Source organism: Rhopilema esculentum, chromosome 20, assembly GCF_057945365.1.
Source record: "Rhopilema esculentum isolate cy_ngs chromosome 20, ASM5794536v1, whole genome shotgun sequence".
In the NCBI taxonomy this organism is placed as follows: domain Eukaryota; kingdom Metazoa; phylum Cnidaria; class Scyphozoa; order Rhizostomeae; family Rhizostomatidae; genus Rhopilema; species Rhopilema esculentum.
In genome coordinates this window covers 13,878,263-13,906,215 of record NC_142834.1, presented here as the reverse complement: position 1 = coordinate 13,906,215, position 27,953 = coordinate 13,878,263, and the positions used below count along the sequence as shown (strand labels likewise).

General features: G+C 37.6%; 2 protein-coding genes and 1 long non-coding RNA gene across 4 annotated transcripts; 2 read left to right on the top strand and 1 right to left on the bottom strand.

Annotated features, from left to right (window-relative positions):
• Positions 1–1,010: 1,010 nt before the first annotated feature.
• Positions 1,011–13,406, top strand: LOC135687542 (uncharacterized). Of its 2 annotated transcripts, XM_065204125.2 has the most exons (5): positions 1,011–1,627; positions 3,888–4,072; positions 8,369–8,409; positions 9,322–9,419; positions 10,842–13,406. In XM_065204125.2, exons 1-5 carry the CDS (start codon positions 1,357–1,359, stop codon positions 11,804–11,806), a joined length of 1,560 nt encoding a protein of 519 aa, XP_065060197.2. In that variant the 5' UTR covers positions 1,011–1,356; the 3' UTR covers positions 11,807–13,406. The 2 variants fall into 2 exon arrangements, with proteins under 2 accessions (XP_065060197.2, XP_065060198.1); XM_065204126.2 differs by lacking the exons at positions 1,011–1,627; positions 3,888–4,072 and adding an exon at positions 5,483–5,954.
• On the bottom strand, positions 5,057–10,846 carry LOC148957880 (uncharacterized). Its single transcript, XR_016145021.1, has 2 exons — positions 7,214–10,846; positions 5,057–5,483 (listed from the first exon to the last, which is right to left on the bottom strand). It is a non-coding gene; the product is annotated as an uncharacterized LOC148957880 (long non-coding RNA).
• A 5,801-nt stretch (positions 13,407–19,207) lies between the features above and the next one.
• Positions 19,208–27,936, top strand: LOC135687645 (uncharacterized). Its single transcript, XM_065204254.2, has 6 exons — positions 19,208–19,587; positions 23,298–23,485; positions 24,724–24,755; positions 25,703–25,740; positions 25,991–26,137; positions 27,192–27,936. The coding sequence occupies exons 1-6, from the start codon at positions 19,380–19,382 to the stop codon at positions 27,836–27,838; spliced, it is 1,260 nt and encodes a 419-aa protein (XP_065060326.1). The 5' UTR covers positions 19,208–19,379; the 3' UTR covers positions 27,839–27,936.
• Positions 27,937–27,953: the final 17 nt, after the last annotated feature.

Here is a 27,953-nt window from a genome sequence, read left to right as displayed (position 1 = left end):
TATAACGTGGGATAAATTGTTGAACATTCTGTAGAGTTATAAAGGAGGGTTCATGTGGGACAGAAGCAAGCAGAAAATTTTTGCGACGATGCCCTTCAGATTAGCTTGAAATACATTTCAGAATATTTCTTACAGTCGTTTGCAGTCTTTAAAAACGTTTTAATATTGTCTGAAATATAAAGTCCCCCTTCTATTGCAGATTTGTACTTTTCTCAGACACCGACTTTGAGCGGCCACTCCCCTTGCCTTCCCCGCTTAGCCTGTTCCAGACCCCTAACTTGAAAGTAGAGGTCTGGAGCACAGGCTACCCCCGCTACGCTACTGATAAGAAGATAAATGCTGATATTAAGGAGATAAATAAAGTAAAATCTTGGCATTAATTTGTTACTGCTGACTACCAAACATGGTTTTTACCGAATGGAACCAGATTTACCGAAGGAGGCAGAAATATTGGGGGGGGGGGGGTGTCGCACCCCCTACACCCCCGCTAAGTCCGTCCCTGAAAGATATTGTAATACGTTCCGTAGGAAAGACGGAGAAATGACGACCAATTGACGTTCTCACATGTATTTTTGACACAACAAATCTTACTCACTACTGAGGTCTTTTTCAAGCACCAACAGCAGTTAATAAACACAACTCTAAAACTCTCTTACTAACTCTTCCTCAAACTACTTTCTACGGGCTATATATATCATGATAACACTTCAAAAATAATACCAAATATAAACGATGATGTAATAATAGAATGCAATGGAATATTCTTGAACGTACCTAATGGGGATAAATCCTTGCGTGATAATAGGATGGCATGCGGACAGAACATAGGGGATTCCCTCTGACAATATATCATGCTGTGCAAATTCTAGAAATTTCTACGAACGAAGTAGGCACGGCGCATATCAAAGCAAACAAAAGTTAGCTTTATTACAATATCTTTAACTTTGAAACTGCGTGAGCCTTATTTCTTTATCATTGTTGGTCTTTTTCCACTTAGTATTGCATTTATATTCTTTCTCTTGTCCTTTTTTCGTTTTTGCCTCAACTTTGCCTCTCCCCACTCAAAAAAGTCAGCTGTTATCCCTGGCCTAAAAAATAGAATTCGGGTAAGCCATTTTTGCCGCCGTCTTTTGAAAACAGGGGAGCACAATGAAGACTTTTGTTGTCTTTTGTTAGCATACTAGGGGATTCCCAGACCACCTTATTAATAATAGTGACGCAAAGCATGAATTGCGGAAGTAGCATTCGTCGGTTGTTCAAGCTGCATTGATTTCTTGGTCGCCAGAGCGAGGAAACTTGATCTGAAACTGATTTCAGGCTCCGTTTTTTTTACCGAAGCATAATTGCAACACTGCAATGGGAAGAACAGAAAAAACATATCAAGTTTGCGATAGTGTTATCCAATCGACGATAAACAAAGAGCAAAATATAATTTGCATGGGTTACTTGGTAAAATCCCCGTCGAAATCACAAGACAAGTCTCTCTCTCCATTGTTTTGGAAAGTAAGATGGTGCGTGCTTATGGAGGTTACATACACAGATCATTTAACGTTTGCGGAAGATTCAAGGTTGATGCTTTATTATTTTCAAGATAGAGAAAGCTACGATAGAGGAGATTCTCCTAAAGGTAAGTGCAAACTAATTTAGGCCATCTTTCATGTCTGGCAATCTTTGTCAAATTACAATTTCATTAGGGTGAAATCCCTATTTCTTCTACGCCGCAGGGTTGTTTGTAGATAAGAAATTCTACGCCAGAACTTTGAAAAGTCGCGAAAAAGGATTACATTAACCCCAAAGAGATAGAAAGGGCACCGTCTCATCAAACCCCGGGAAAGCGCCCGCCTTTTCGACACGGATTCCATTCTGACATGGCAACCTATTGTTGAGATGATTAGCTGTTAGCTTCCAGACAAAGGGAACCAATTTTTTGGCCTAAAGAAATGTTTTGGCTTTTGTGTTTAAATGTTTTCTAGACACTACGTCTCAATTTCTAAATGTTGATAAAAATATTCTCTATGTAAACATGAAGAACTTCCGCAAATTTATTCACAAATCGACGATCGTATGACCTGGGGAGGGGTTTACTAGGCGAAAATGACGTGATAGGCCTGCCAGAAAACATTTTATGACCCTTTGACATAATGTCCACAATCGGTGTATCATATCAGTGCCAGAAAAAGGGACAAATAATATAATCATATGCAGAATTTTCAGCCAAAAATGAGACACAAAAAGCTGGCACATCTCCGGCTAGTAAGTGGATTGATTAGTCCCCACGAGATCGTATGTTTCTTACTGTCAATATTAAAGCTCTATGTGTTTCCCTTTAAAAATGCATTGTTTTTGGGCACCACACCACCATTGACAGACCCTTGGAGGCAAGGGGGAGCGGTTGCCCTCCTATAATTTTGAAGACAATGATTCTTTATTTGAAAACCATAGAAAGTGAAAATTTACGTCATCTTGTCAAAACAATAGGCTTGCCCCTAATTTTTGATCATATGTCCGCCATTGCACCCAACCCCTACCAGATAACCAATAGTACAATTGCCCAATTACTGCGAGGCTCAAATTCTGCCCCTGATGCCCCAGAATAATGTTCCTTGTACCTGTTCAGTCACACAAGTAGGCATATCAGTTTACACTGACGATTTCTCTGCAAGGAAGTCTCAAACCTGCTTGTTCCACACAGTTTTTAAGGGCCTTGAAAACTTTAAAAGCGGTGGCCAGAACATTTATGTCACTGAAATTGATCTTTTGCGATATAGTTCTAAATTAACAGCAATGAAAGACTTCGGTGTGCAAACAGAAACTGAAAGGAAGCTATTTGCCAAACCTGAAACGAAATTATGGTTGGTTGAAAGCAAAAAGTTTCCTTGCAGGTTCTGCAAGGGCATGTTCTCTCGGCAGAAACACGGACAGCTTTGTGACTTCGCAACGTCAGGAGAAAATTACAATTGAATCCCGTTAGGTCGCCCCTCCAGGGAAGTAAAGAGAAACCGTCCGACTTAGCTAATGTCCGACTAATCCAAGGTAGTGAAAACCTGTTCTAGTTATCCGAGATGCGACTTACAGGGATAGTGTACAGGATTATGTTACACCTCAAATGGGGCTCCAACAATCGAAAATGTCAAGAGCTTAAAGCTTTTTTTTGATTTCACAAATTCACATCACTCAAGATAGGCAGTGGTTCACAAAGTCGACCAGAGTACAATATTATCCAGATATGGAAAGGATATTGAGGGTTATCGGCAAAGACCTCTCTAGACCGTTTCAAAATACATCCTTTTGAGAAATTTATTCTGGGCCCTCGCTACAGTGGGACGTGGGGAAAGGGGGCCTTTGTGATTCACTCTTGCAACAAAATGAAGTTGCAAAAATAAGGAGTAATTTGTCTTGCAGGGGTACGCACAGTTTCAGTCTTGTAGCAAATAAAGGGTGGCTCACCCACTTTGTCGGCAAGTTGAGCCTAAACACCCCCCCCCCTCCCTTGAGCACAATAGCTAGAGACTGCCCTGTTGGTTGATTTCAATTCAAGACAAAATTTTAAAACGCCTCGGGAGCAAATTGGAACTTAAATAAACATATTTTTGATAAAAGCAAAGCTCATGAGCTCCGATGCAGGTTGAAAAGTGGGGGGGGGGCAAGAGAAAATTTAACAACCATAACAGAACCTTTTGAAAAAACATCTATTGTTTTGCAAAAAAGTGGGGGACATGACCCCCTGCCCCCCTTCGTCGGAGGCCCTGAAGCTCAGAATCAGAATTCAGTTTGAGTGAATAGTTCTCTTCTGCAAACGTTGGGCCTAAGGCGCTCAAGGGTAGTTATCGATTACACTTGCCTATTCGAGATTGATGAAATAAACTGATGTTTTTTTGTCATTTCAGGTCGTGTAGATTTAGCTCATTGCACAAGCATTCGCAGTTGCTACAACTCTACAGCTGGGTTTAATCATATATTCGAGATTCGCTCTGTCGATGGAAAATGCATTAAATTTTCCCCATCCTCCTGCAAGAAGAAGTTTGTGTGGCTAAGCACACTATTTCGGCACAAATACGATGCAAACACCGATGTAAGTCAATAGAGTTCTAAAGTGGGACGTCACCAAAAACCAATTTTTAGAATTCTTGAATTTTAACCACATAACATTAAAGATCACCATGAAATACTTGCAAAAATGCAAAATTGGCAAAATATATCTAAAATCAGTTGAGATATTATCAATGAAAGATTTGAAGTTTGCTAACGAATCGCTGTTATTTTGGCTCTGTTCATCAAGCTATGAACAGAGACCAAAATACAGAGGTTTGATGGGGAAAGAGCCAATACATATGTGGCCATATCTCTGCCAATTCGTTACACAATTGACTAATTTTTCTTATTTAGAAATATTTCATAATGCTCTTTCAGGTTATGGAATCCAAATAAAAAAGTCTAAAAATAGATTTTTGTGACGTCATCACTTTAAAACTTTATATGATATCAATAAATTAACGCCACACACTCCTGCAACACGAATTGATTTAAACTTACACGCTTTTTGTAAGAGCACGTTGTACACTCTTTTTATATAAGAACAAGTAAATTTATGTTCAGGCTGACTTTTCTTAATTTTTTCAAAAATCTGAGGCTGGATTTTTCTTAATTTGTTCTTAAATTAAGAGGGTGTAAGCAGTGCGATTGCTAGCTTTTTCGCTCTAGGGAGGTGTTCAAGCCTAATTTGCCAACAAAGTGAGTGTGAAAACCTTCATTCACCGACAAGTTTGAATATTCACCGAAGAAGCACCCACACATGGCTAGAAATCTTCGTTTTTGAGAAAAGATCTTGTTCAAAATTGCATTTTACAGTAGTTCAGCCTCAATTTGTTCTTAACTTTTGTCCAATTTGAGGCTCGTGTTCTTATAAAATTACTAGTTATTTGTTATCCAATAATATCTCATTTATTCCTTGTATGGTACAATGTATTTACATTCATATTTATTTTCTTAGAAAATTGTTCTTATAAAAAAGTGTATAAGAACGCCAAGGCTCGATTCTCCCAAATAACAAGTAAACAAATTTTCTTTCGTGTTAAGAAAACAGAGAATATAATTACCAGAGACAGAGACATCAGTTAATGGCAGTGCTTCTTCATGTGTCATGCGAAACTGCCATTTTGTTATTTTAGAAACAATCATGTTCTATATATTGGCCACAATCAAAGCCCCTTCCCAACATTTCGAAACCTATTTCTGCCCTTGTAGGGCCCTTAATATTATCTTAACAACCAAAGCTGATTTTCTCTGGAATAAAGTTCAAAGTCTAATCTTAGTTTTTATCTCTCTAAGCTTGGACAGTCTACCCCTTCCCTACAAATCCCGGTTTTCTTGGCAAAGTAGCTCGCTTTTTTTCCACTCCCCCTCCCATCGTCATCATCGTCATCATCATCGTCGTCAGGTTTTTCCAAAAACTGTGTTGGTACTTGTTGCGCTGTCACTTTTGCCTACAAAGGAAGTGTTGGGATTGAAAGGTAGGGTGACACATTTTGAAACCAAGCTTGTGAATTAGCTTTGTAAAACTTCACCGGGGTGAAGCCATCAAACCGAGTATGAATTGACGTTTCCTCAAGTCTTTGTGTCCGGTTACTGATGCATACCGTTCTAATATCTGTTTCCTCCTTGAAACAAGTCTGAGAGTTATTTGGCTGCAAAAGCTTCCTACAACGGTAGCGGTTTACATGCATGTCCTTTTATAAATATTATTGGTTTGTCGTGACGGTGCAGGACCGTAATTTGAGGAGGACTTGTTAGCCAGGACAATTTCCGTGTTTCATTCTAACATGAGTCGCAGCAATAGCTTGCCTAACTTTGAAACTCACAAAACAGGAGCCTTGAAATCCTTGAAGAAGTTCATTAGTCGTCGAAATTCGTTTAGTGCGAACCACATGTCATCTAAAAAAGAACCTTCGGAATTGGTAAGTTCATGGATTTGTAATTTCCGTGATCAAGGTGAAGATCCAGATGTATAAACATTATTTATTTTGTTGATTTAAACCTTATGCATCGCTTCGCGTTGGATATATGGGGTTTTGTAGGCTGTCAGCGTGAGGGTGAGCTAGGTACAAGGGTAGTTTTTTAATGCTGCACTCCAGGAATTGAATTGCGCCTGCCAAGAATGGGATTTGGTAATCTTTGGATTTAGGGCAAAACAGTGAAGGCAATAGTTAAGGTATAGGTTAGGTAGGGTAAGAGCTGTGATGGAACAGACTAATGTCGGGGTTAAAGTGACTCCTAAGGGGTCCCAAAAGGGCCCCCAAACAGTGCAAGATTTTCACGCCTTTTTGCTCTCCAAGTTTTTCCTAATGGCCTAAGACTGATTTCTGGGTAAAAGTTTCTTTTAAGGGTGGTCGACGGGGGCTTTCAATGTTTTCTTCATTCTAACGGGTACACGCTTTTTATAAGAAAGTTTTTTTCAGCCCGGCCTTCAGACTTTCTTTATACTTTCTTAACGTAGCATTGTATTGTTTACGTTATTGAGTATGCGCAGTGATGGAGAAAATAAAATGCTATAATAAATATGCTAGATTTCTCCAGAAAACACTCAACGTCATAACATCAGCTACCGAAGTATATTAATTATTGTCAAAAACGAAGTTTTTCGCACTTGCATGGCAGTTTCCCTTGAAACTTTGAATACCTGAATTTTTCAACTTTCTTAAGTTTCAAAGATCCAGCCCTTAACTTTCTTAACTTTTTTAAAGATCCAAGCATAACTTTCTTATAAAATGATAAAAAAGCTTGTTAATACGTATTATTTTTTTAAAGGGAGCACAACTGTATTATCGATGTATCACTGAATTATTTATGTTAGCAAGACCTCCATAATGTAGATCTTTATTTCTTTTCATCATTTTATTATTTTATATACATCCAGAGAAGGAATATATTCGGTTCATCATATTCGGTTTAACGTCCGTTTTACACGCTAGTGCGTTGGACGGGGCTTTGTAAGTGAATTTCTCTCACATCCGTTGTTATCACGTCGGCCAATGCAAGGACCGCGGAACATATTAAATATTGTGGGGCAAGATGATTTTAGTATGGTTTTAAGTACATGTTGAGAATTATTTGGGGGGGGGGGGCTTAGTCCCCTCAGCCCCTCAGCCTCTCAGCCCCTCAACCCCTCAGTCCCCTCGCTTTCGCAGTCCCTTTACCTATGTCTACTTCGACCTACCTTCAATAACTGGACCTGTTTCCTTTAACATGGAGCTAACTCCTCTGCATGTTCTTACCCAAGCATTCGCATTTATTCCTTTATGGTGGCAAAACCAGAGAAGTCTTCTATTCTCAACACATGTCCCAAAGCTACTTTAGTGTCCTGACATATGATTTTGCATATGAAACCATAAGTTTGGGTATAAAACGGTAATCTGACCATAAGAAAACTGTTTCCTTTGTCATTCAGTAATTTTTTGTTTCAAGACAAATGTAGAATGAAAACTTAATTTAAATAACAACAATAAACGACTCAGTGTGAACAACACATCCACATACGAAAAAACAGTACAGTTTAAAAAGATTCACTGAAGGAGCCATCACTCAAAACTTAGAACTTTTTTTCAAAATACAATGACGAACATCATTCAGTTTCAAATTTCAGTCTTTCGTCAGAATATACGGAACTAATATTTCTTATTGTTTACAATAAACATATTAAAAAACACATCACAAGCTGAGAAAGAACATCAGGTTTTCACCTTCCGCCGAAAATCACCAAAAATACAAACAAATTATTCATAATAGTAAGACTTAAAAGGTATGGGTCCTTCAATTCGAGAATTACACTCTTTTTTATAAGAATAATTTTATAAGAACACCAGCCTAAATTGGTCAAAGGTTAAGAACAAATTAAGAACAATATGAGGCTGAGCTACTGTAAAATGCAATTTTGAACAGCGTTTCATCTCAAAAACTAGGATTTTTAGGCATGTGTGGGTGCTTTTTTGTTGAATATTCAAGCTTGTCGGCAAATGAAGGTTGTCTCACTCACTTTGTTGGGAAAAGAGGCCTGAACACCTCCCTAGAGCGAAAAAGCTAGCAATTACACTGCTTACACCCTATTAATATAAGAACAACTTACGAACAATTCACCCACAAATTTTCAAGAAAATCAAGCCTGAACTCAAATTTACTGGTTTTCCTAAAAAAGAGTGTAGAAATGGTCAAATACTCTAGCCGTTAAACTCTGTCAACCCGGAAGAATGACAAACTGCCAACAATGATGACAACGTAACCGCAACATTTTTACTCATATAGTTTGTATTGGTTCGTTGAGGAGTGAAACACAAACTCGACATTTTATCAATAACTGCTATTCATTTCATTTTAGGGCGTTGTCAGGTCCAAAGTCATATCACAGACAAGAAAAATGTAAGTGGAGTTCTTGATAAAATATTCAACATCAACCAAAAATGGTCGCTAGTTTTTTTACCTAATTAACATAGAAAATGAGATGTAGGACGAATTTTAAAAGCAAGGATTGCGGGGGTATAACTATTGGACTTTGGTTCGCACCTTTCAAATGCCGAGAAAATTATGGACTCACCTATTTTAACAGTTCTGTTTTTCACTATAAGATAAAGAGGACAACAGGCACCCCACTTTTTGCAAAAAGTGCCATATATTGAGTATCAAACTACCAGAAAAGCCTCTTTTTATACGGTTTTAGCCCCCCCCCACTTTTTTAGACCCCTCACGTTTCTCAACGCTTCGTGGTGCCTGGACAAATAAAGTATGATTTTCGCGACACCAGGAAACCTTGTTACCGAATCTTAGAAAAATTTAACGAATGACGCAAGAATATTTCAGGGGTTACGCACCCCTACATCTCCGGTGAATCCTTCCCTGACAATTATATTGAACTATAACCCAGACGTGTTAAAAGTTCAATTACCTTTGTTGGATATTACCTTTGTTGGATATTTAGGATCTTTTACCTAAACCTTTCTCGTCATTTATTGACTAGAAGAGCTTTCCATTTTCCATTTTCCATTTTGATTGATTGATTTTTTGCTATCCAGATTGACTAAGTTCTGAAATCTTTATCTAGTTTTATCTTTAATAAGGTACGCATTATCAATCATTCTAATTTCAATTTTCTTCGTACTGCAAAGATTTAGTCCTTTGGTTTTTTCTTTATATCTATATCTTTTTTCATTATTTATTTTGTAATGATTTATTACTATATGGGCATAGCCTTAAATTTCCCAAGCAGTAAAAAGAAATGCTATCTTTCAATGAACCCAGTTTCGATTGTTTAGAGATCTCGATCTTTCCTTGCAGGTCAGCCTCAGACACTGAACATTCCTTTGCGACAGATGGGCGTCGCTTGTATCAGAAGCCTCGCACCTTTTCTACAGCTGACACTGGTCATCCGTTAGGTAAAGGTAGATCTTATTTTTGTGGGTAGCACCCAACATATTTACCCTTTGCACTGCAAGTATAGGATGCACGTTATTTGGAGGGTAGGAGGGGGTACAGTCTCTTATACAGACAGGCTTTTTTGGCTCGTATGGCATTGTTTGTTGCATTTTGTAAACATTGACTCTGCAAGCTACCCCAGCCCCCTTCATCTCTCTTTCACATAGAAAACCTCAAACGCTTATATCCATATCATATGAGAATTTCTGGACTCGATTGAAATATCTTTTCCTACATTTTGTACAAATTCAGTCTGGTAGAAACCGGCCAATGCCCTTACTCTACCTCTTTGATAAGAAGTTACTCATTCGCCATACATTCAACTGCCTTAATTAAAAAAAGCGACGGTTTTAGGTGATCTGTGGAATAATCAAACATTCCTTAAAGGACTTCCACGATACGAAATTTTAAGCTATTTCCCTAGAAGACAATGTACTTGTCTACTGCCCAGTCACTCTCCGATGTGAAGAGGTGTCCGCTGTTTGGAGATGTCCTTTATAATGAAACCAGGGATGTATTTATATTTATGCTTGCTGCCTAGCTTCCGAAGGAAGTTTTAGGTCACTGAGAAGCTGTACTAATTAAGCAGTGTACTGGTCCTTCCACTTAATGTGACCACACCTTTTGATTCCTAAGCCTGAAATTACAGAGAGCTGGCAACTCCCCTTGGTCTAAATGAAAGTTTTGACATTTCAGGGACTCGAACCACAGCTCCTTGGATCTGTAGTCAGCCACTGTAGCCACTGAGCCGTTTTCGCACCCAACCAGAGCTGTTTAAAGACTCATTGCTAACAATGAGTCATTGCGCCTCGCAAGCATCCCATAATACATTTCTAGACAGTCTGAAATCAATTTTGGTTAATCCGTAGAAGTTTACTGCCATTGTTTGGACCGTCGCATTGTTAGCAATGAGTCTTTAATACTTTGAAAGGAAAAAGGGGGCCTCACAAAATATTTCGCCAAAACAAGTAGCAAAAAAGTGAAAAGGACTATCATTGTGACAAATAATGATAAATTTTCTACATCATCAACAATCGAGACTTCTATTAAATTCTCGTTGTCTTCTAGACGAGCCTTGTAGGGTAAACAAAACTTTTTTTCAACTTAGAATGGGGACTGTTTTGCAGGTCTTAAACTAAAAAATTCGTTTGAGGGAGTGGAGTGTCTGAAGAATGCTTTGTGATCTTTAAAATAGTAATCCTTCTAGGTATGAACTAATTCCAGTACCGTAAAAAGGGATAGAATTATTGGGGGACCATTGTTAGGTAACAATAGCAACAAAGGGGATTGTTGATTTAAAACTAAATGTCTTTATTACTTTTACTTCCCTTCTACTAACGAGTTTTTGGTGTTGTTAATGCATAATTATTCCGATTTTCAAGGAATCAAAAACCAGCGGCATGATTCAGGATTCTCCACCTCGACTGCAAGTTCAGTATGTACAGAAGACGAACCCCCGGAACTACCTCCTCGAGGACCGAGAAAAAGTCAAAGTTATCTACCGAGTCATAAGGAGGACCAAGTATCTATATTCTCAGATTGTTCCGAAGACGGGGGAGCACCGCCAGAAATAACAACAGACTTCGCCGGGCAGAAATCGCGATCGCTTCAAAGACAACACCGCAGCCCGGTTGTCTCCCGCGGAGGAAGCTTGAAAGACACAAGGAAACCAAGCTTGTTCGATGAGTACTTTTTCTGTGAGAAATGCCAAAGCAATTGCGTGCATAAGCCTAATCGCGGAAGCATAAAAAGGCGTTTTTCTGATAAGTTAAAATCGAACTTGAGAAACGAAGAAGAGAGTGTTGTTTTTACTAACGAAATTGCTCAAGGTTTTCTTATGGATGATAGTGACCGAATATATCAAGAAATTGATAGCGATTGGCTTGAAGATGTTCGGCGATTGACTTCACAAATGACGTCACAAATAGAGAGTGGAGCTCAAGGATTGCAAACAATCTCCAAAGATGAAGTGGACTCTTCTTCTCTTGATGGCGTAAAAGAATACCCAGATACTGAGATATACCAAAAAATGAACATTTACACGCGGCAATACACGCCATCTCTCGAGAAAGTTCACACTATTCTGCGGGAAAACCCAGACGTTACAGATGCGATAGTGGAGAGCAACGTGACAGAAGAACCTGAAGAAGTAGCTGGAAACGCAGGCAACGAAAGGGTCACAGCTCTGGGCAAAACACTTGAGAACTGCAGCTCGGATAAATCAATCTCTAGTGATTCTTTTGTATCGACCTATTTGCAAGCAGCACAGTCTCCTGTGCTCTCGGACAGGTATCATAAGAGATTAGATTTTTCTGGTTTTTCGGAGCAGTATGATACTGCTTTATGATGTAGCACTTGTTTTATGAAATGCCGTTTTTCAAATCTCGGGGGAATTCTTGCAAACTTTGTCTGGTAATGGGATTCTATAGAATGGAGTAACGGGCACAGGCCAGTCACAGAACTAAGAAGCGCGCTAAAACCTATGAATGTCATTCTGGCGCAAGAGAAAGAAAATTTAGAATTATAGGTAATAATATCCCTTATTCAAGCAGAACGATGATGTTTTGGAAAAAAATTTGTTGCTTTGCGAACTGTTGCTTTTTTATTAAGTCCCATTTTGTAGATGATCGAATCGATGTGTTGGATTCAAAGGAATAGCATCAGAAATGCAGTCACAAGAATTTTGATATGTTTTTTTATTGACTACTGAAAACGCAATGGTTTTTTAAAACTGATGCAAGGAGCGTGCAACAACCACAATGACTTCGACTCTCGGGCGGTACTACGACAAACTTCTTAGTGCCAGAAAGTCATATTGCTCAAGGACTTTGGTACCTCAAGGTTCACATGATCACAAGTTAGATGAAAGACTCCACCCGCGTGTATGCGCGGCGTGCTTATGTTCTTGATGCGCGTGAACACGCTATTATCTCCCTTGGCCCACTTTTTCCGGCTCTGATACTCTTGAACCCCGTGTATGTACCGTGTCTGTATGTGCCGTGTCTGTATGTACCGTATCAATTGAAAGTCTGTTCTTATAAAAATAAAATTAGAATACAAACATAAGTGTCTTCAAAGATAATCTTAAGATACCGCTGCTAAAAATCTTAAGATACCGCTGCTAAAAATGATACATGGCCAAAAGGCTTTTTCTTATCGCGGTCCAAAACTGTGGAACAGTCTAGAAAGGGCTACCAAATTGGCCCCCTCCCTGAAAACCTTCAAAGAACAACTTTAGTCGGAGACAACTTTGAATTCATCTTTACGTTCACTTTTTATAGCCTTAGTATTATTAAATATTGTAAATTAGGTTTGGTTGGTAAATTTCTTTTGTCATTAGTATTATTACATAGTTATTAGCGCTTATTTTAATCTTTTAAACAGGTCAGGTTGAAAAACATATGTGTATGAACCTTTAACCTGTATAAATATTATAAAATTAAAAAAATTATAAAAAAATGAAATCGCCAAGCTAATTCGATTCAGTCGCAAGGAATAAACGTGGTAAGTTTTACAAAAACAAACTGGATCATGTAACTTCAAACGGTAATTTTCATGTTTATTAATAATGATTTTCTTGTTCCAGTTCTAGTTCCATAATTATTAAGCGAAATTTAAAAAAATTATTAATTCAACCACTACCTGTGTTACCCGATTCGTACAGCAGCTCGCATCACGAGGTAGTTATAAAACCGATATATTGTTGAAACTGTATATAAGAAATTTGACATATCTTCGTGCAAATAAAATTTAATTCATTGGCAATTTGAATAATTAGTATAGTAATATGGAAAGAAATGTAGTAAGAAAAGGGGATTAATCAATGTAGTATATGTCTATACTTAAGGCATAATTACTAAACGTTTTATAGACAGAGGCTGAGAAAAGATGGTAGCCTCCTGATATCCACTGATCAGTGCTGATATCCCGAGAGTTACATTTTTTGATGAAGTTTTGTTTTTGTGGCAGAAAGTGAACAGATCCTCATAAATATTCCCGTTATTGGCCTATAGCATCTGTCAATCAATCTGCCTTGTTCATTCTGAACTAGAGAATTACCTAAACCAATCAAATCAGCTCTCGGTTATCTTGTAACACATAAGTGCTAGAACATTTTGAAAGTTTACCCTCCAACATTTTATCTGCTGAAAATCGAAAACAAAGAACAGTTCAGCCTCACTTTTTACAATATTTTAAATTATTTCTCTCAGCTCGATTTTTCCATTGTTGTCATGCCATTTTGTAGGCTCGAAAAGCAACTGTTTTCTACCCAATTGTGTCTTATTTTCCACAATAAGAATAGTCCAAAAACTTTGTGTTGTTAGCATCTGTATGTTCTAAATACAATGTCTCTTCGTGATTTAGATATTAAATTTATAATAAATGAATTTCAAGTATATAAACATTTTATGGGAGAATAAATATAACAGATATTAAAAGTGGAGTTTTGTCGTTTCATTTCCCAACATGATCACAATTCTTTTAAAGATAACACTATTGGGACATAACACTGTGTCATGGAAAGAAAACACGGAAGTTGATATATGGTTGATCCGAACATATTCGGTGTAGGGTTCTCAAGTTTGACGTAAAAAAAACTATTGTTAAAATTTGCGAATTTTGACCACATAACATAGAAGAACACCAAAAAATATACCCGTTTATGAAAAATCAGTTAAATTTGTCAGAAATAGGGTGAACTATGGCCAATAGAAGATCTGGAGTTTGCAAACGGATTACTGTTATTTTGGCTCCGTTCATAAAGTTATGAACTGAGAACAGAGGTTTGATGGGGCCAGAGCTTGTGCTCATCTGGACATATCTCAGCCAATTCGTGATACCTTTAAATGATTTTGCAGATTTAGAGGTATTTCATGATGCTCTTTCAGGTTATGGGAAAAAATTTCAAAAATTCTAAAAATAAATTTTTGTGACGTCATCACTTGACAACTCTACTGTCTGACCGTTTAAACAACTAACATCAATAAACTTTGTCAGCGACATAATCAATCGGCATCAATAGCATCGTCAGTATCAATCAACAATAGCGATGATTATCAGTGATTATCGTTACCAAAGCTTGATTACAAGTAAGAATTATTTTCGATTTATCTGACTTTCAGACAAAAAATTTACGTACACATTTCAGGCTCATGGCCTACGCCACGAATTTGAAAGTGGGGAGGGTCAAGGCTAGCAAAAGTAGGGGGCGAAGGCTTTTTCCCCTTTTACTGCAGCTTTAAAACTACTTGCCTTGCAAAGGTATGGGGGGCTCCCTCCGGCCCCCCGATGGCGTGGGCCCTGCGGCTTGTGTTTTGCTAGTATGTTTCATTGCCAAAATGTTTTCATGATAAAGAAACAAGGATTCGAACAAAATTAACACATTGTGTTCCTTAAGAATGATTAAACCATGATTCAAAAATTAAGGTTCAGAAAAAAGGGACTCGAAGCATTAAGGCTCGAAAAAAATTACTGATGCTATTCACAAACTTGGAACTACAGTTTCACAAATGAGCAATAAACGCATCAAATAGGTCGTTTTTATTGGGAATATTGATTAGGATTAAATATAGGACCAGAAACACTTTTATATTACCATGCCAACCTTTGTAAAATTTTAGTTTTAAACTAGATACTGAAATGCTGGTCAAGAAATTGGCAGATTTGCTCCAAGGAGAATAGACTTTTCTTTTGCCTTTTCCCTCTCCGTTCGTCTCCTTTATCCACAGGAAGGAAACAAATACTCCTCTCTTAAGGACGAAATAGATTTGAAGCAAGTCTAGCTTTTGTTGAATACCATCAACTATTTCTAAATATTTGCTTACGACTTTAAAAATTCTATTCTTATACATTTAGCTTCCAGGCCTGAAGCAATTCGGAATAAGATATACGAGTGCCTTTGAGGGGCTTGCATACCATCAGTTGAATATGTAATGTTTAAATAAATTAGCATAAATTGTCATATAAATTGTTGTTTATGCGGGTTTTTTATTCAAAAATCTCTTTGCACTGTAAAAATTGCTAAAGTTTCGAAATAACAAAGAAGTTTCAGTACTGGTAGAAAAAGATAAAGAAACTTTTGGATTTTGAGAATGGCAGAACTCCTTGATTTCATGATTTTCTATCGTTTGATTGGCGTATGATGCTAAAAATATACAATTTTTCTCAGAAATACACCCATCACATAGTATCAATGACAATTTTAGCATCAACTATCAAAGAAACAACAAACAGATTGCAATGGGTATATATCAATTATTCAAATTTATAAATAAAGAATTTTCACATCATCTATTTCTATACAGACACTCCTTCGACCCTTAGGAATTTCCTTTTTGTATATGATAGTCACGCTTGCAAGGTAATTCCTCTTAGGGCCGCCGCTAGGCGGGACGGGCCCCGGGGCATAAGCCTTGACAGGTCCCCAATTTGCAGCGAAGACGCAAACAATGTTTTGGGTCACGCCCTGCTTTCGTTCCTAGAAACGCCCTTGTTCTGTAGTTGAGGGCTAAAATGAGCTTTATACTTTTCTTTGTATCATGGTTAAAATGTTCATCTTTTGCATCTTTTCTAAATCTTCCTCCCGAACCTTTGGCCTGGGGCTCTATTTATACAAAATTGGTATGAATGCGCCATTACAAATTAACTCAAAACAATTAGCTATGATTCTGGGCCCTTCTAGCCTGCGCCTCAGACCCCTATATTGAAAGTTAGGGGTATGGAGCACAGGCTAAGCCCTTCTCTCTCCGATATACTCAATTCAAACTGCTACCCATTATTTTCAAAACCTTTACAGTACTACTTTAAGAGTTTTTAGGGTAAAAGCATCGACAGCATAACTAAAGTCAATCTTTTTAAAAACATACTTTCAGGGCCCACGCCACCAGGGTGGCCGGGGTAGCCATTGCCTCCCCAATTTTTTCCGAAGAAAATGATTTTAAAGCTACAATGAAGGTGACAAAGCCTTGACCCCCCCCCCCCCCACTTTCGCTAGCATTGTCCCCCAGTGGCCTGGGCCCTGGCTTACAATACTCAGCACAGCCAAATCATTCAGTAAGCCATCATTTCTTGTGGTTTTGACGGACCCGCAAGTCCAAGATCGTCGAAAGTAGGTTTTAAACATAAATAATACACAAATGATTTTAAATACTTTAATATTTGATTTCAGGCCTTTAGGGGCCCTTATAGGAGAAAACTTCACATGGGTGGTGCATAATCGTTGAAAAAATATACCTTGATTCATAATCGTTAAAAAGAAAAACATCCCTCGATTTTGAGCACGGGACCCTTTCAAGGACCCCCTAGCGGCGCTACGGGCAGTACTGAACTTTCTAAACTATTTGGAGAGCCGTATACTTCATCCTTATAATGACTTATAGAAAAAACATGTAAATGATAAGGCTGCAACAAAGGTGGAAAACTAGGGGCAAGGCTTTAAAAAGCACGGCGAAAGCTTCTATGGGACTAAATTCCTCTACGAAGTTTTATATTTTTATGTGAAGTAATAATTGAATTTGTTCACTATCATGGGGCATTTCGTTTCAAATAAAGTTGTCTACTTTCATTCCTTTTTAAATTTCCCCGACAGATACATGCTAAGCCTCGTATAAGTTAACGCATGCGCTACTTTTATCAGGCTTCACCTGATAGGCAGGAGTTCCCCTTCTGCCTAATTCCATTGAACAGAACACAACATAAGTAAATGCTAGGGACGGTAACGATTGAGTTTGAAGATGCTGTTAAAACTATACTCAAAGAATATTTTCCGCATGTTGTGGAACTTACCACAGAACAGCATTGAAAGCCTTGTTTGTAGAGAGAAGAGACACCTTCGCCATATTGCCAACTGGCTTTGATATTTCAGGCTGTTCCTCTCATTGCAAAGAAATTAGGCCTGGTAGTGAAATGCTGTAAATAAGAAACACCGCAAGGCGCCGAGATCAAACAACAACAAACACAAGTAAATCAGTTATGGCCAATATTTCGCCCGGCATACTGGGCTTCGCTTGTCGTATTGGCCATTTTTGCTGTGATGAACTTCCAACGTGAAGATTCTAACCGCTGCGGTGTCCAAGCGCGCTGCCTTCACAGTGAGAAAGTAGACTTTGAAAGTATACACAATCTATGAGGAAAATTACAAAAGACTTATTTTAAGTTGTATACGAAATTTAACAATGATTAACATTTAATAACTGCATTGTGCTAACTTTAATTTCGTGCTTCGCACATGTTTTTTGCTGCCAAGGCGTTTTACACCTGATTTGATAGGAATCTTGATGGCAGAAAAGTCTATTATCACTGTATTAATAATGTCGACTTTACAGAACTATATAAAATACATTTGCTTCCCAGGGCCGCCGGAGAAACGGGGGCGCAGCCCCCCCCCTGTTTGCAACAAGTATAAACAAGTGTCCCTTTTCGAAAAATATATTACGAATATTTTTTCACTGCCAGACATTCTGCGCTTAGAAGTTAAATAAAATACCAAACTCTGAGCAGCGCTATTTCTCAGAGTTTTTCGGAACTCGCATGTAATACGTTTGACCAACTAACTGAGCCCACCAGGATCAAGTCTAAGGAGAGTTAAAAACTTGTTTCGTTCATAAGACTGATGAGAATCAAATTTCCTATGGCAGTGAAGAATGTGTCCGCACCTTCGGCCGATTGCGTGAAGATGACTGAAACATAAAATTTTGTAGCTTTTAAAAAATAGTCTATGGAGGGCCCAGTAGCGGCGCCACAGGGGGGGACTTTGTTCGCCTCCCCCCCCCCAGTTCTCAGCAGAATTGATTTTGTATTTCGTCTAAATTCGATGAGAAAATGTTGGGGGAGGGGTAATTTTTTGACACCGTACTTTTTGTGATGTAATCCTATGATTTTCAAACCGCCAATTTTCAAACAAAAGTTAGTCATAGGCGTTCCCTTCGGATAAAATTGGCGTTCCCTGTTGGTAAAAGAGCGTTTTCTGGTGATTAAAAGGGGTTGACTTAAATTTTTTTGGTTTGTCCCCCCAGAGCTTAGTGGCTGGCGCCGCCATTGATGGAGGCGAACAAATTTATGCGGTGATGGGAAGGCACAAATTCCAAGGGGGGACTAAATTGTTTAAGAATAAAAGTAAAAAAATTTGGATCATTATTCGAATAGGTATGCGGAAATAAGTATCGCGTATTGTAATAGAGGTATAAATCATACATGGAAGAAATATTTACACGTAACTTTGAAGGCCATGAGATGTGCAGCTATACAGTTAATTATGATCAAGAGTGCGTGGCTCCTAAATAGAGTAAATAGCCATGTCAGCGAAGATAGTTCTCACTGTGTCCAAAGTGTGTAATTATTTTTATAAATGTCTAAATTATCATGAAGTCTGTACCATTTTTGGCACTCATTAATGTTTCGGAGAAATATTCGTGCCCTTTTTACTCGTTTTGCCCCCTAACCCCCCTGCTCAATTTTGCGTCCGGCGGCTCTGCTTTAAGATTTCCCAAAACTCCTCTGACTTCTGAGAAACTTTGTTATCTATCCGACAGTCTTGTATCACAAGCCTAGTCTGTTAAATTGACTACAGTTCTTTTTAGTTAGTTCACAAGAACGAGAATGGGGCGCACTAGACCAGACTCTCTATTTTATTTTATATAAAGTGAGTCTGGTACATCTTCGCAAACAACTACACCATATGACAAAAAAGAGTTCATTTTAGGTATGACGTAATATGTTGCAATCCTTAGTTCAGTTTGAACACCTTGGGCCTACCCCTCAAGACATATTTACGTGCCCAAACAACAGATGAAACTAAAATACGTCATGTGTGCAAAATGGAACTTCCCTTCTAGAAGGATTGAAATACCTGCTTGCCACTCTTTGTTTTCAACAAGGAAGTGGTTTTAAATTTCACTAATCAGTCCACAAAGAAAAGGATCATGGACGACAGACGAATGCAAGTGCTGTGCTCTGGTCTCCTTGCGAAATCTCCAGCAAAATGTAAAGCTAAAGCGATTTTTCCGAAATGCTGGCAACTCCGGTGGTGTGTCTTGACACTCGTTACAAGAATCAACGATGGGCAGTGTCAGGTTTTTCTTTACTACTACAAAGATGAGGACAGTTTCAAAACGAACCAGCCGCATAAAGGTTTGTTTGTTCATGCCAAGTTTGTCTTCAAAAATCCTGTTGTCTGTAAACTGCCACGTTTGTGTTAACGAAAAAGTATTCGAGTTTAACAGGAAAAACCAGATACGTAAAATTTAGTTCGGCGAGCAGAGCCGTCACTACGGTGTAACGTACAGATGACACCACCCTTAAAAAAAATTTCATTGCAGAAATCATGACCATGACATGTGCTCCGTTGGCCTTTAATCGTTAACAAATTTAGGACCTGCGGCAATAAAAGGATTGCTCAGCCACTTTCCTGGCAAATAGAAAATTAACTCCCCCAAAGAAAATCCATGCAAATTTGCCAGCCGGAGATATTTTATTGTGTTTTGATTTCCCGTTCTGTCAAGACGAACTTATTAATTTTTTTAGACAGCATAAATTTGGCATATTTCATTGTTTATCCAAGTTTATATCTTCTTGGAACAGTAACTTTCAGCATAAGCTGCATTTCAAAGAGGCCGTGAAGGTAAACAATTTACAATATTATTTATTCTAAATTAAAAAGCAATTTTCATTTGAGATCTCGTTTCGTCTACCGAAAAGAGAACCTTGAATTTCAATTGAGAGGCTTGCAAATCCAACTTGTGGCTCGCAGGATTAGTGTTCATAGGAAGAGCTTGCAGTGATTCTATTCAAGCATCAAAACCTACTTTTTCAATCCAAAATTGTTCTGAGAAAACTTTGCCTTTAGACTGAAAGTTTCTTTTTGTTTTTAATGAACCCACTTTCTTAGCTTCCTTCATTTGCATAGGGTTGTACTGCTCCAAACCTTGCTCTAAGCCATTTATGAACAAAAAGCGGCCTACAGCAACTAATGTGGTCTAGCAAATCAATGAAGTTACCAGATTTGGAGCTGGTACAGTTATTATGAAAAGAGATGCCCTTTGTCGATTTTCAACTTATTCAATTCGCAGGATTAGTGTTCAATTCGCAGGATTCCCTTTGTCGATAGGATCTTCAACTTGTCATAGAGTATAGGTGAACTTTGTTTCTTCAAGTAGGCCGATTGGCTAGCTCGCCATTGCATTAGAGGTCTTCACATTGGAAATAACATGGGCTTTATAAAGTAATTAACGCTATTTGGCTGTCTGTTTTATGTTGCTATTCTTTCATTTTTCAATTTTTGCTGGAATCATATTTCTTGAGTTTTGTTGAATCTCAACCTGTCTTGTTTCTTTTGTGTGAGAAGGAAGAACCGCAGGATAGGCTGTCCGCCGGATTCTATGTATCTTCCAATGAGATTTTAAAATGAAAGATATACAGGAACAAAGCAATACGAGAATCCAATGTCACGAAATAAAATTTTCAAAATAAATTAAATTTAAAGAATATACTAATATTTCGCCCCGGCATACAGGGCTTCGTCAGAGTAAAATTCATTGTTTCTTTTGTTGTCTTTATGTTTTGGGCAAATCTCGTCCTGATATTTCTAAGGAGGGTTGAACTGGAAAAGGATGCCGTATGTTATAAAAGTTAAAATCACCTGAAATCACCTGGAATAATCTGAAATCACCTGAAATCATCTGAAATCACCTGAAATCATCTGAAATCACCTGGAATCATCTGGAATAATCTGAAACCACCTGCAAATCTCCTGCCAGTTAGCCAGAATTCCTGATTTCCCCTATCACATCTTAGTTGTGCAGCAGTTTTTCCAATTGTTCCCATACAATAAATAGTGAATAATGTTTTTGTTATAACACATGTTCAAACTTTTCCATATTACACAAACTTGTCATACGGAAAGGAAACCGAAAATCGAAAATTTGGACTGAAACAAAAATATATTTAAATGTGAGTAGCACTTCAATTACCAATTATTGTAACCCCCACCCCCTTGTTGCAGTCGTTTAACCTCGCTTTAAGCTAGGACATCCGATTTTCTAACTTCCAAAAAGAAGAGATCCAACTTTTGCAAAAATATCTCTCAGTTCTCACAACCTCGGTATTGAAACATGCATATATCATGTGTCATGACAACTTTTCGTCGCGAATATCAACATTTTGACTTTCTTATTTGGCCTTATGGGCACATTTTTCTTCCTGTTGGTCGTTAAAATTTCAAAACGAGACATGTTACACTTTTTTTTTCTTCACTTGTACCATGGCTTATGATTGTTTTCCAAGCGATGCATTTGTTAAGATAACTTAACCTTTTCTACTTTAATTTTCTACTTTAATTTTCTACTTTAATTTTCAGCATAAATATTCTAATTAGAATCATTTCAGTATAACGACTTTATCGTGCCCCATGTGAATGCTGACTGCTTCAAGCCTTTCTATAAAAATTTCGACATTTAACTAGTTTTCAAGAGTCCAAATATCATTACGGTTCTACGGCTGTGAGCCGGAGGAAGGTTATACAACGATGACGTGGTTTTGAGGAAGGCCAACGCACCCAATGCATAACTTGACAAGAGAATTTCAAGTGAAAGGAATCGCCATCTTACTAAACCAAGTCATCAATATCTTACTTATATTCTATTTCTATGCAACTTTTGTTCGAAAGGTAGAAATAAATTTTAAGGAAGGAAAAGACGGAAAAATTTTCATCCCACTAAAGTCGAGGGTTTTCTGAAAACGGTATTTTCAAACTAATAAACTGAATGTAAAGCTAAAAAAAAGAAACTGGTCGAACAAATTCAAAGTTTTTATCTTCATGCTTGCACATTTCCAAATGTATATACTGTAAGAAAAACAGGATATGTACACAGGTCCATCGCTAGCTATTGTGCTCAAGGTGGGTTCCAATCCCATTCACCGATTTATTGGGTGACATTTGCCGACTAAGCACCCCTAGGTGCACTTTGCAATTTTTTTTCAAGGGGGTGTCACACCCCACACGCCCCCATTAGCGACAGGCCTGTATGTTTGGAATGGCTTTCCACAGGAAATAAAATCTGCAGAAAACCTTATCCAATTCAAAAGGTTAATTAAAAACTGGGACGGGGCAGCCTGTACATGCAACGTATGCAAAACTTAATGATTTTATTGTAAATTTGTTTTCAAAAGCTATTAAAATTATCAATTTAATGTGTAAATTTTGTAAATAATCGAATTAGACAAGTTACGGTATTGTAGCTTGAAATTATATATATTCGATTTAAAATAAGATTACAAACAAACAAATAAAATGTACAAAGGAATTAGAATGGAACATGGTTAAAGAGAAGTTCAAGGATATAGTTATTGACTAATGGGGTACATGGCAATCGTACTCTATTTGCAATATGAATTCCATTCTTGCTTTATTTTATTCTCCTATATAAAATATCACACATAATCTGTCTAGGCCTACGCTGGGTACCCGAGCCTCTCACTAATCTCCCTTTCCCCTTTAAATATATGTAAATCTTTATCTTAGGTCAAAAGCTGTGGAAAACACTACCTCACAGTACAAGAGAGTCCCAATATAATTAGTAACATTTAAAAAAGAATTAAGAGTACGCCCTGTAGAATGTGACTGTAGGTTATGTAAAATATTTATTGCTGAGTTAGGTTTTATTTAGAATATTATACCTTAAACATTTTTTTAACATTGTACAATATATTCATTTATACTAATTCTTCATAGATAGTTGGCCTTAATTGGCTTCTTTATAGCTATTAGACTGTCATCTAGTACGCCAACTGTAAACAAATTATTTGTTATAATTTATATATATTTTATTATTATTCTTCGATAGGATCATTGGACATTAAGAACTGTTTGAAAATACAGAGTTGCTATGAGTCGCAATCTGGATTTGACCATCTATTTAGCATTGAATGCAATGATGGGAAATTCGTCAAGTTCTCCGCACCATCGTGCAGCTTGAAGTCACAGTGGATACGCAATCTTTACTACTACAAACTGTACTTTAGCCAAGAAAAGGTATTATCATCATGTTCTTGTTCGGGAGACGAAACCTTCAGTCCTTTGTTTCGAAACAAGCTAACTTAATTTAGGTTTTTTATAGTTATGACCAGGTAGCCAAGAGGGGATTAAAGGAACACTATTGTTTTTGTTATTGTTGTTGTTGTTGCTGTATTTTTGTTGTTGTTGCTATATTGTTGTTGTTGTTGCTGTATTTTTGTTGTTGTTGCTGTATTGTTGTTGTTGTTGCTGTATTGTTGCTGTTGTTGTTGTTATTGTTGTTGTTCTTGTTTTTTCTCAGTTGTTGTTGCTATTGTTGTCAATGTTTTATTTTTGTAAATATACTTGGTGGAATCTAAATGGTCGCATCTACAATGCCTGCCAAAAGTCTTGGAACACTGACATCAATTTCCAAGGTCAAAACCAATCATCCCCCTCTCCCCCACGGAACAATGTTGGTTTACCATGAAACGGATTAGGATTTTAGGAAGCACTTTCTTTTGCGCTTCATTTATGATATTTCTCTAAATCATCAACATTGTTTGAGGGGGAAGGGGGCGGAAGTAGCAAATTTTTTTCATGAAAGGAATGAAAGATATCAAATGCAGCGTAAATTGGTGGGTGTTCCAAGTACTTTTGGCAGGCATTGTACGTCTATCATGCTTTGAAAACAGAAGCTTTTTCTTGTTCCCTTCTTATTTTTATGAGAGCCTTTCAGCTTCTGACAGGAACGTGCTAAGGCTAAGCTGAATTCTGTTTAAAACTTGACAAAATCGAAGTTTTGTATTTTTTTGATGCTGTAAGAGTTTTCTGAGAATGTAAAGTTGAAAAAAGAAAGATGTCAGCAACACGGAAGAAATGATGTGGGAAAGTGGTTCTTGAGTTGGCCTGGCACCGTTTGTTTGAAGTTATTTTGAATTTCGAAATCATAATTGATAACAAATGATATGAGGAAGTTTTCTGTCTAATGTTATGTGTAGAATGCTTTAGTGGTATTAATCTGTTTTAAATTCGTTTAGGCCTTAAAAACAACCAAGAAAAATATATTCTTTAACTAAACACAAAGACAACCATTATCTAATTTTATTGCATTTTCATTTTCAATACATTCTTGAGTGATTTGCGGTGACATTAATTCTTCTCACTTCAAAGCCAAATATACAGAATCAATTTAACCCGACTTTCTTATGCAACTTTGACAACATCAAAACAGTGGGAATGATTTAGTTAAGAATATGTTTTCTTTTTCCCTGTAGTTGGATTCATCCAGTTGTAAAGCAGTTGGAAGGTAGGATAACAAGCTTCTTTTAAAGCGTTTTGTTTTGAGAAAATTTTATCGCAAACCTTGAGCAAAGGATACAGATAGTTTTCAAAAGCATCAATAGAATCTAGTGTACTCGAACAATTCCGCAATTTCCAGAGAAGGTTTGTCTCAAAGACCCCAATAACAGGGCCTCCGACGAAGGGGGGCCGGGGAGGCCGTGGCCCCTCTCTATTTTACAAAGCAATAGACCTTTTCACAAAAAGTTTCATTTTGGGTGTTGAATTTTTCCTTGGCCCCCCGCCCCCACTCCCCAATCTGTGTCAAAGCCCATGAATATCAGGGAAAATTTCCACCTATACTTCCCAGAGTCCAGTAAACTCTACATAATTCTACCCCTTCACACTTAGCCAAATTCCTTGCTCTATTCTACATATTTCCTCTTAACCAATAACACTAGGCTCTTTCACGGTCTTCCAGTAACAGATATACCCCTCTGTCGACTGGAAAATAGGCACGCATTTGGGGGTTCCAAGACTCCAGGACGGAGGGTTACTTCACACATTAATTGATCTTCCCTTGTTCGTCTCCCAAGCAAAGACCCTATTGACTTTTCAGAGGCCTACAAAATTAGTCCTCTTTTGAAAAATTATGCATGTCTACATTCAAAATTATGATAAATTATGCTAGTTTATTAAATTATTGTATTCATGTTGCATGTAGACATTCGAGCCGTGTTTTTAAAGAATTTATTTTGCGTAATGTAAGTTAGGAATATTAAGAACAGTTTGGGAAAAAGAGAGAAACTAAACAAGCCTTGTCCTCATAAAATACGAATGACTTTTGTGCCTTCCAGGAAAATGTCGTATTTAATAATTCAAGCATTAGCATCACCGATACACTTCCTGTATATCTCCCTTTCAGTGACACGCATTAACTGTAATATTCAAATGTTGAATTATATTTCTTTTTAGATCGGAAAACAAGAATGAAACAGACGACTCAGCCCGCCGTAAGTAGCTAGTTTAAATCCCATTTTAAAGGGAAAACCTCGAGTAACATCTTTGTTTATTCAATTTCACACCAGTTTAGGTATTTTTTGTTGCTTGGAGAAATATCCTTAAAAAAGATAGCACTTCTGTTCTCTAAAGAATTATTTTTCGTCATCAGTTGAATTTCTCCTGTTTTACCTTTCATAAATCATTTGTTATCATGTCAAGTCCATGTGCTTCGCGCGATTCGGAATGTCTTTGATTTTCAAGGGTCCAGGTTGCAAAGTAGCGGAGGAGATTCTGGAAACTTTTCACTGCATTCGTTTGATCTCGAGGCTGCCTCTGGGGATGATGCTTCAAATGGCGAGGGAAAATGTCCAAATACTCAAAAGTTTTGGAGGCAGAATTCACGTATTGGTAAGTAATATTTAAAAAGGGTTCAACAATAAATTTGAGCCTTATTCATTGCACCCTACATTGTCCCTTTCCCCTCAGCAAAGACCTCAACTAGGTCATTAGAAATTTGGTATATCATTATTAAATTTAAACTAATTTAAACTAGCATGGGCTATAGCCCCTCCACTTTTTGCAATAACATATCAGAAAAATTTTTACTCTAGAAAAAGTTTCCTCTAACTATGCTCCAACGCAACATTGGATAGTAAACCCCTACTCCTAAGTAGTAGCAGTTCTTCTTGTTTTTCTTGATGGTTTATTATCCCCAAGCTAATTTTATCTTCTTTTAAAGCTATTGATATATTCTCTGAACCAGATTGTTTATAAAACCCCAGTAGAATTAAGCCAATATTTTCTAAAAGGGTTCTGAACGGCGTGGCCTCAAACAATTTCGGTCACGCCCTTTTCAGCCTTCCCACACTTAGACTGGTGCGCGGTCCATGCTTTCTGTCATTATTCGGCGTTTATACTCGAGTGATAAACGAAAATAAGTTCATCATGTGTGAGGATGTGAGTAATAAGAGACTGGAACGAGAGTCATTGTTGTTGTGATTAGTGAGCGAGAGAGAAGAGACGGAAATTGAAGCGGAGATATAGGTTGAATAGGTAGCAGAAGATGTTGTAAAGTTAAGTTGGAGAATATCGAAGAAGAAGTGAAACTGAATTATTGTTTATATTTGCTTTCGTTCTTGCATGCTTCGTTACACATGCTATGTTGCCGCTATTTCGTGCCATCCTGAATTGGCACTGCCTAAATCCTATTTGATATTGAATAATCCTTACAATTCAAAATGCTGTGCTTTATTTGAGTAGCAACAAGCGCAAATTAATTAAGTAGCAACAAGGTTTTTCCTCTAATCTCTAAACAATTTGGGAGGGAAATTTTCTTTGAGATCATTATCCTCAGCCAAAGTAATGGAGATGTCTCGTTATTTTTGTTAAGGAATTGCATCCTAAAAGTCCTATCATTTAATTTTTTTGGTTTCACTATATATTGGTAAAAAATTTTTCCCAGGTTCGTTGTCGACTCTTCTCGAGAAGATTGTAATTGATCAACCGGAGCTGCGACCAGATTGTGGTTTGAAGTCAGGTGCTGGGGAGGAGGAGCAACTTGAAATGCAGAAGGTTTACAGCGATTTATTTATGTTATGCGAAACATGTACGAAAAATCAAAAAAAGAGAAGACCTTCGATTCCAAGAAAATGGAGTCAGAAGAAGCGGGAAAGCCTTCACATGAGCAAAGACAGAGAAATTCAGTCACCTGGTAGCAATTCGCGCCATAACAGCTTTGATTTGGCAGACAAAACGTCAATGAAAAGCGGATCATCAACCGATTCTAGCTCATTGGATACTGAACCCTTACCCGAGAAAGTACTTTCCAGTGGACATGAGTATACAGAAATCGATGAAGATTGGATGCAAAAAGCTCTGAGTCTGCCTTATCATGAAGACGATTACGATGACGTTGGTTATGTTAAAATGGATGATTCTTTCTTGGATGAAGTGAACGAAGCATTGCAGCTTTTAGATGCGAGGGACACACCAAACACCAATTCTGAAGACCAAAATGTATCGATTGTTCCTGGAAATACCAACCTTCATGAAAACTTGATGCTACAAAGTCAGATCAAAGAAAACTGCGTGTTTGAAATGACGATATAAAACTTATTAAGTGACTTGTTGAGAAACTTTAATGTTTTGGTTTTTTGTACTGGTTCGAAAATATAGATACGATTGGAAAACGATGGGTCTAAAATGAAGACGACATTTTCTAGAC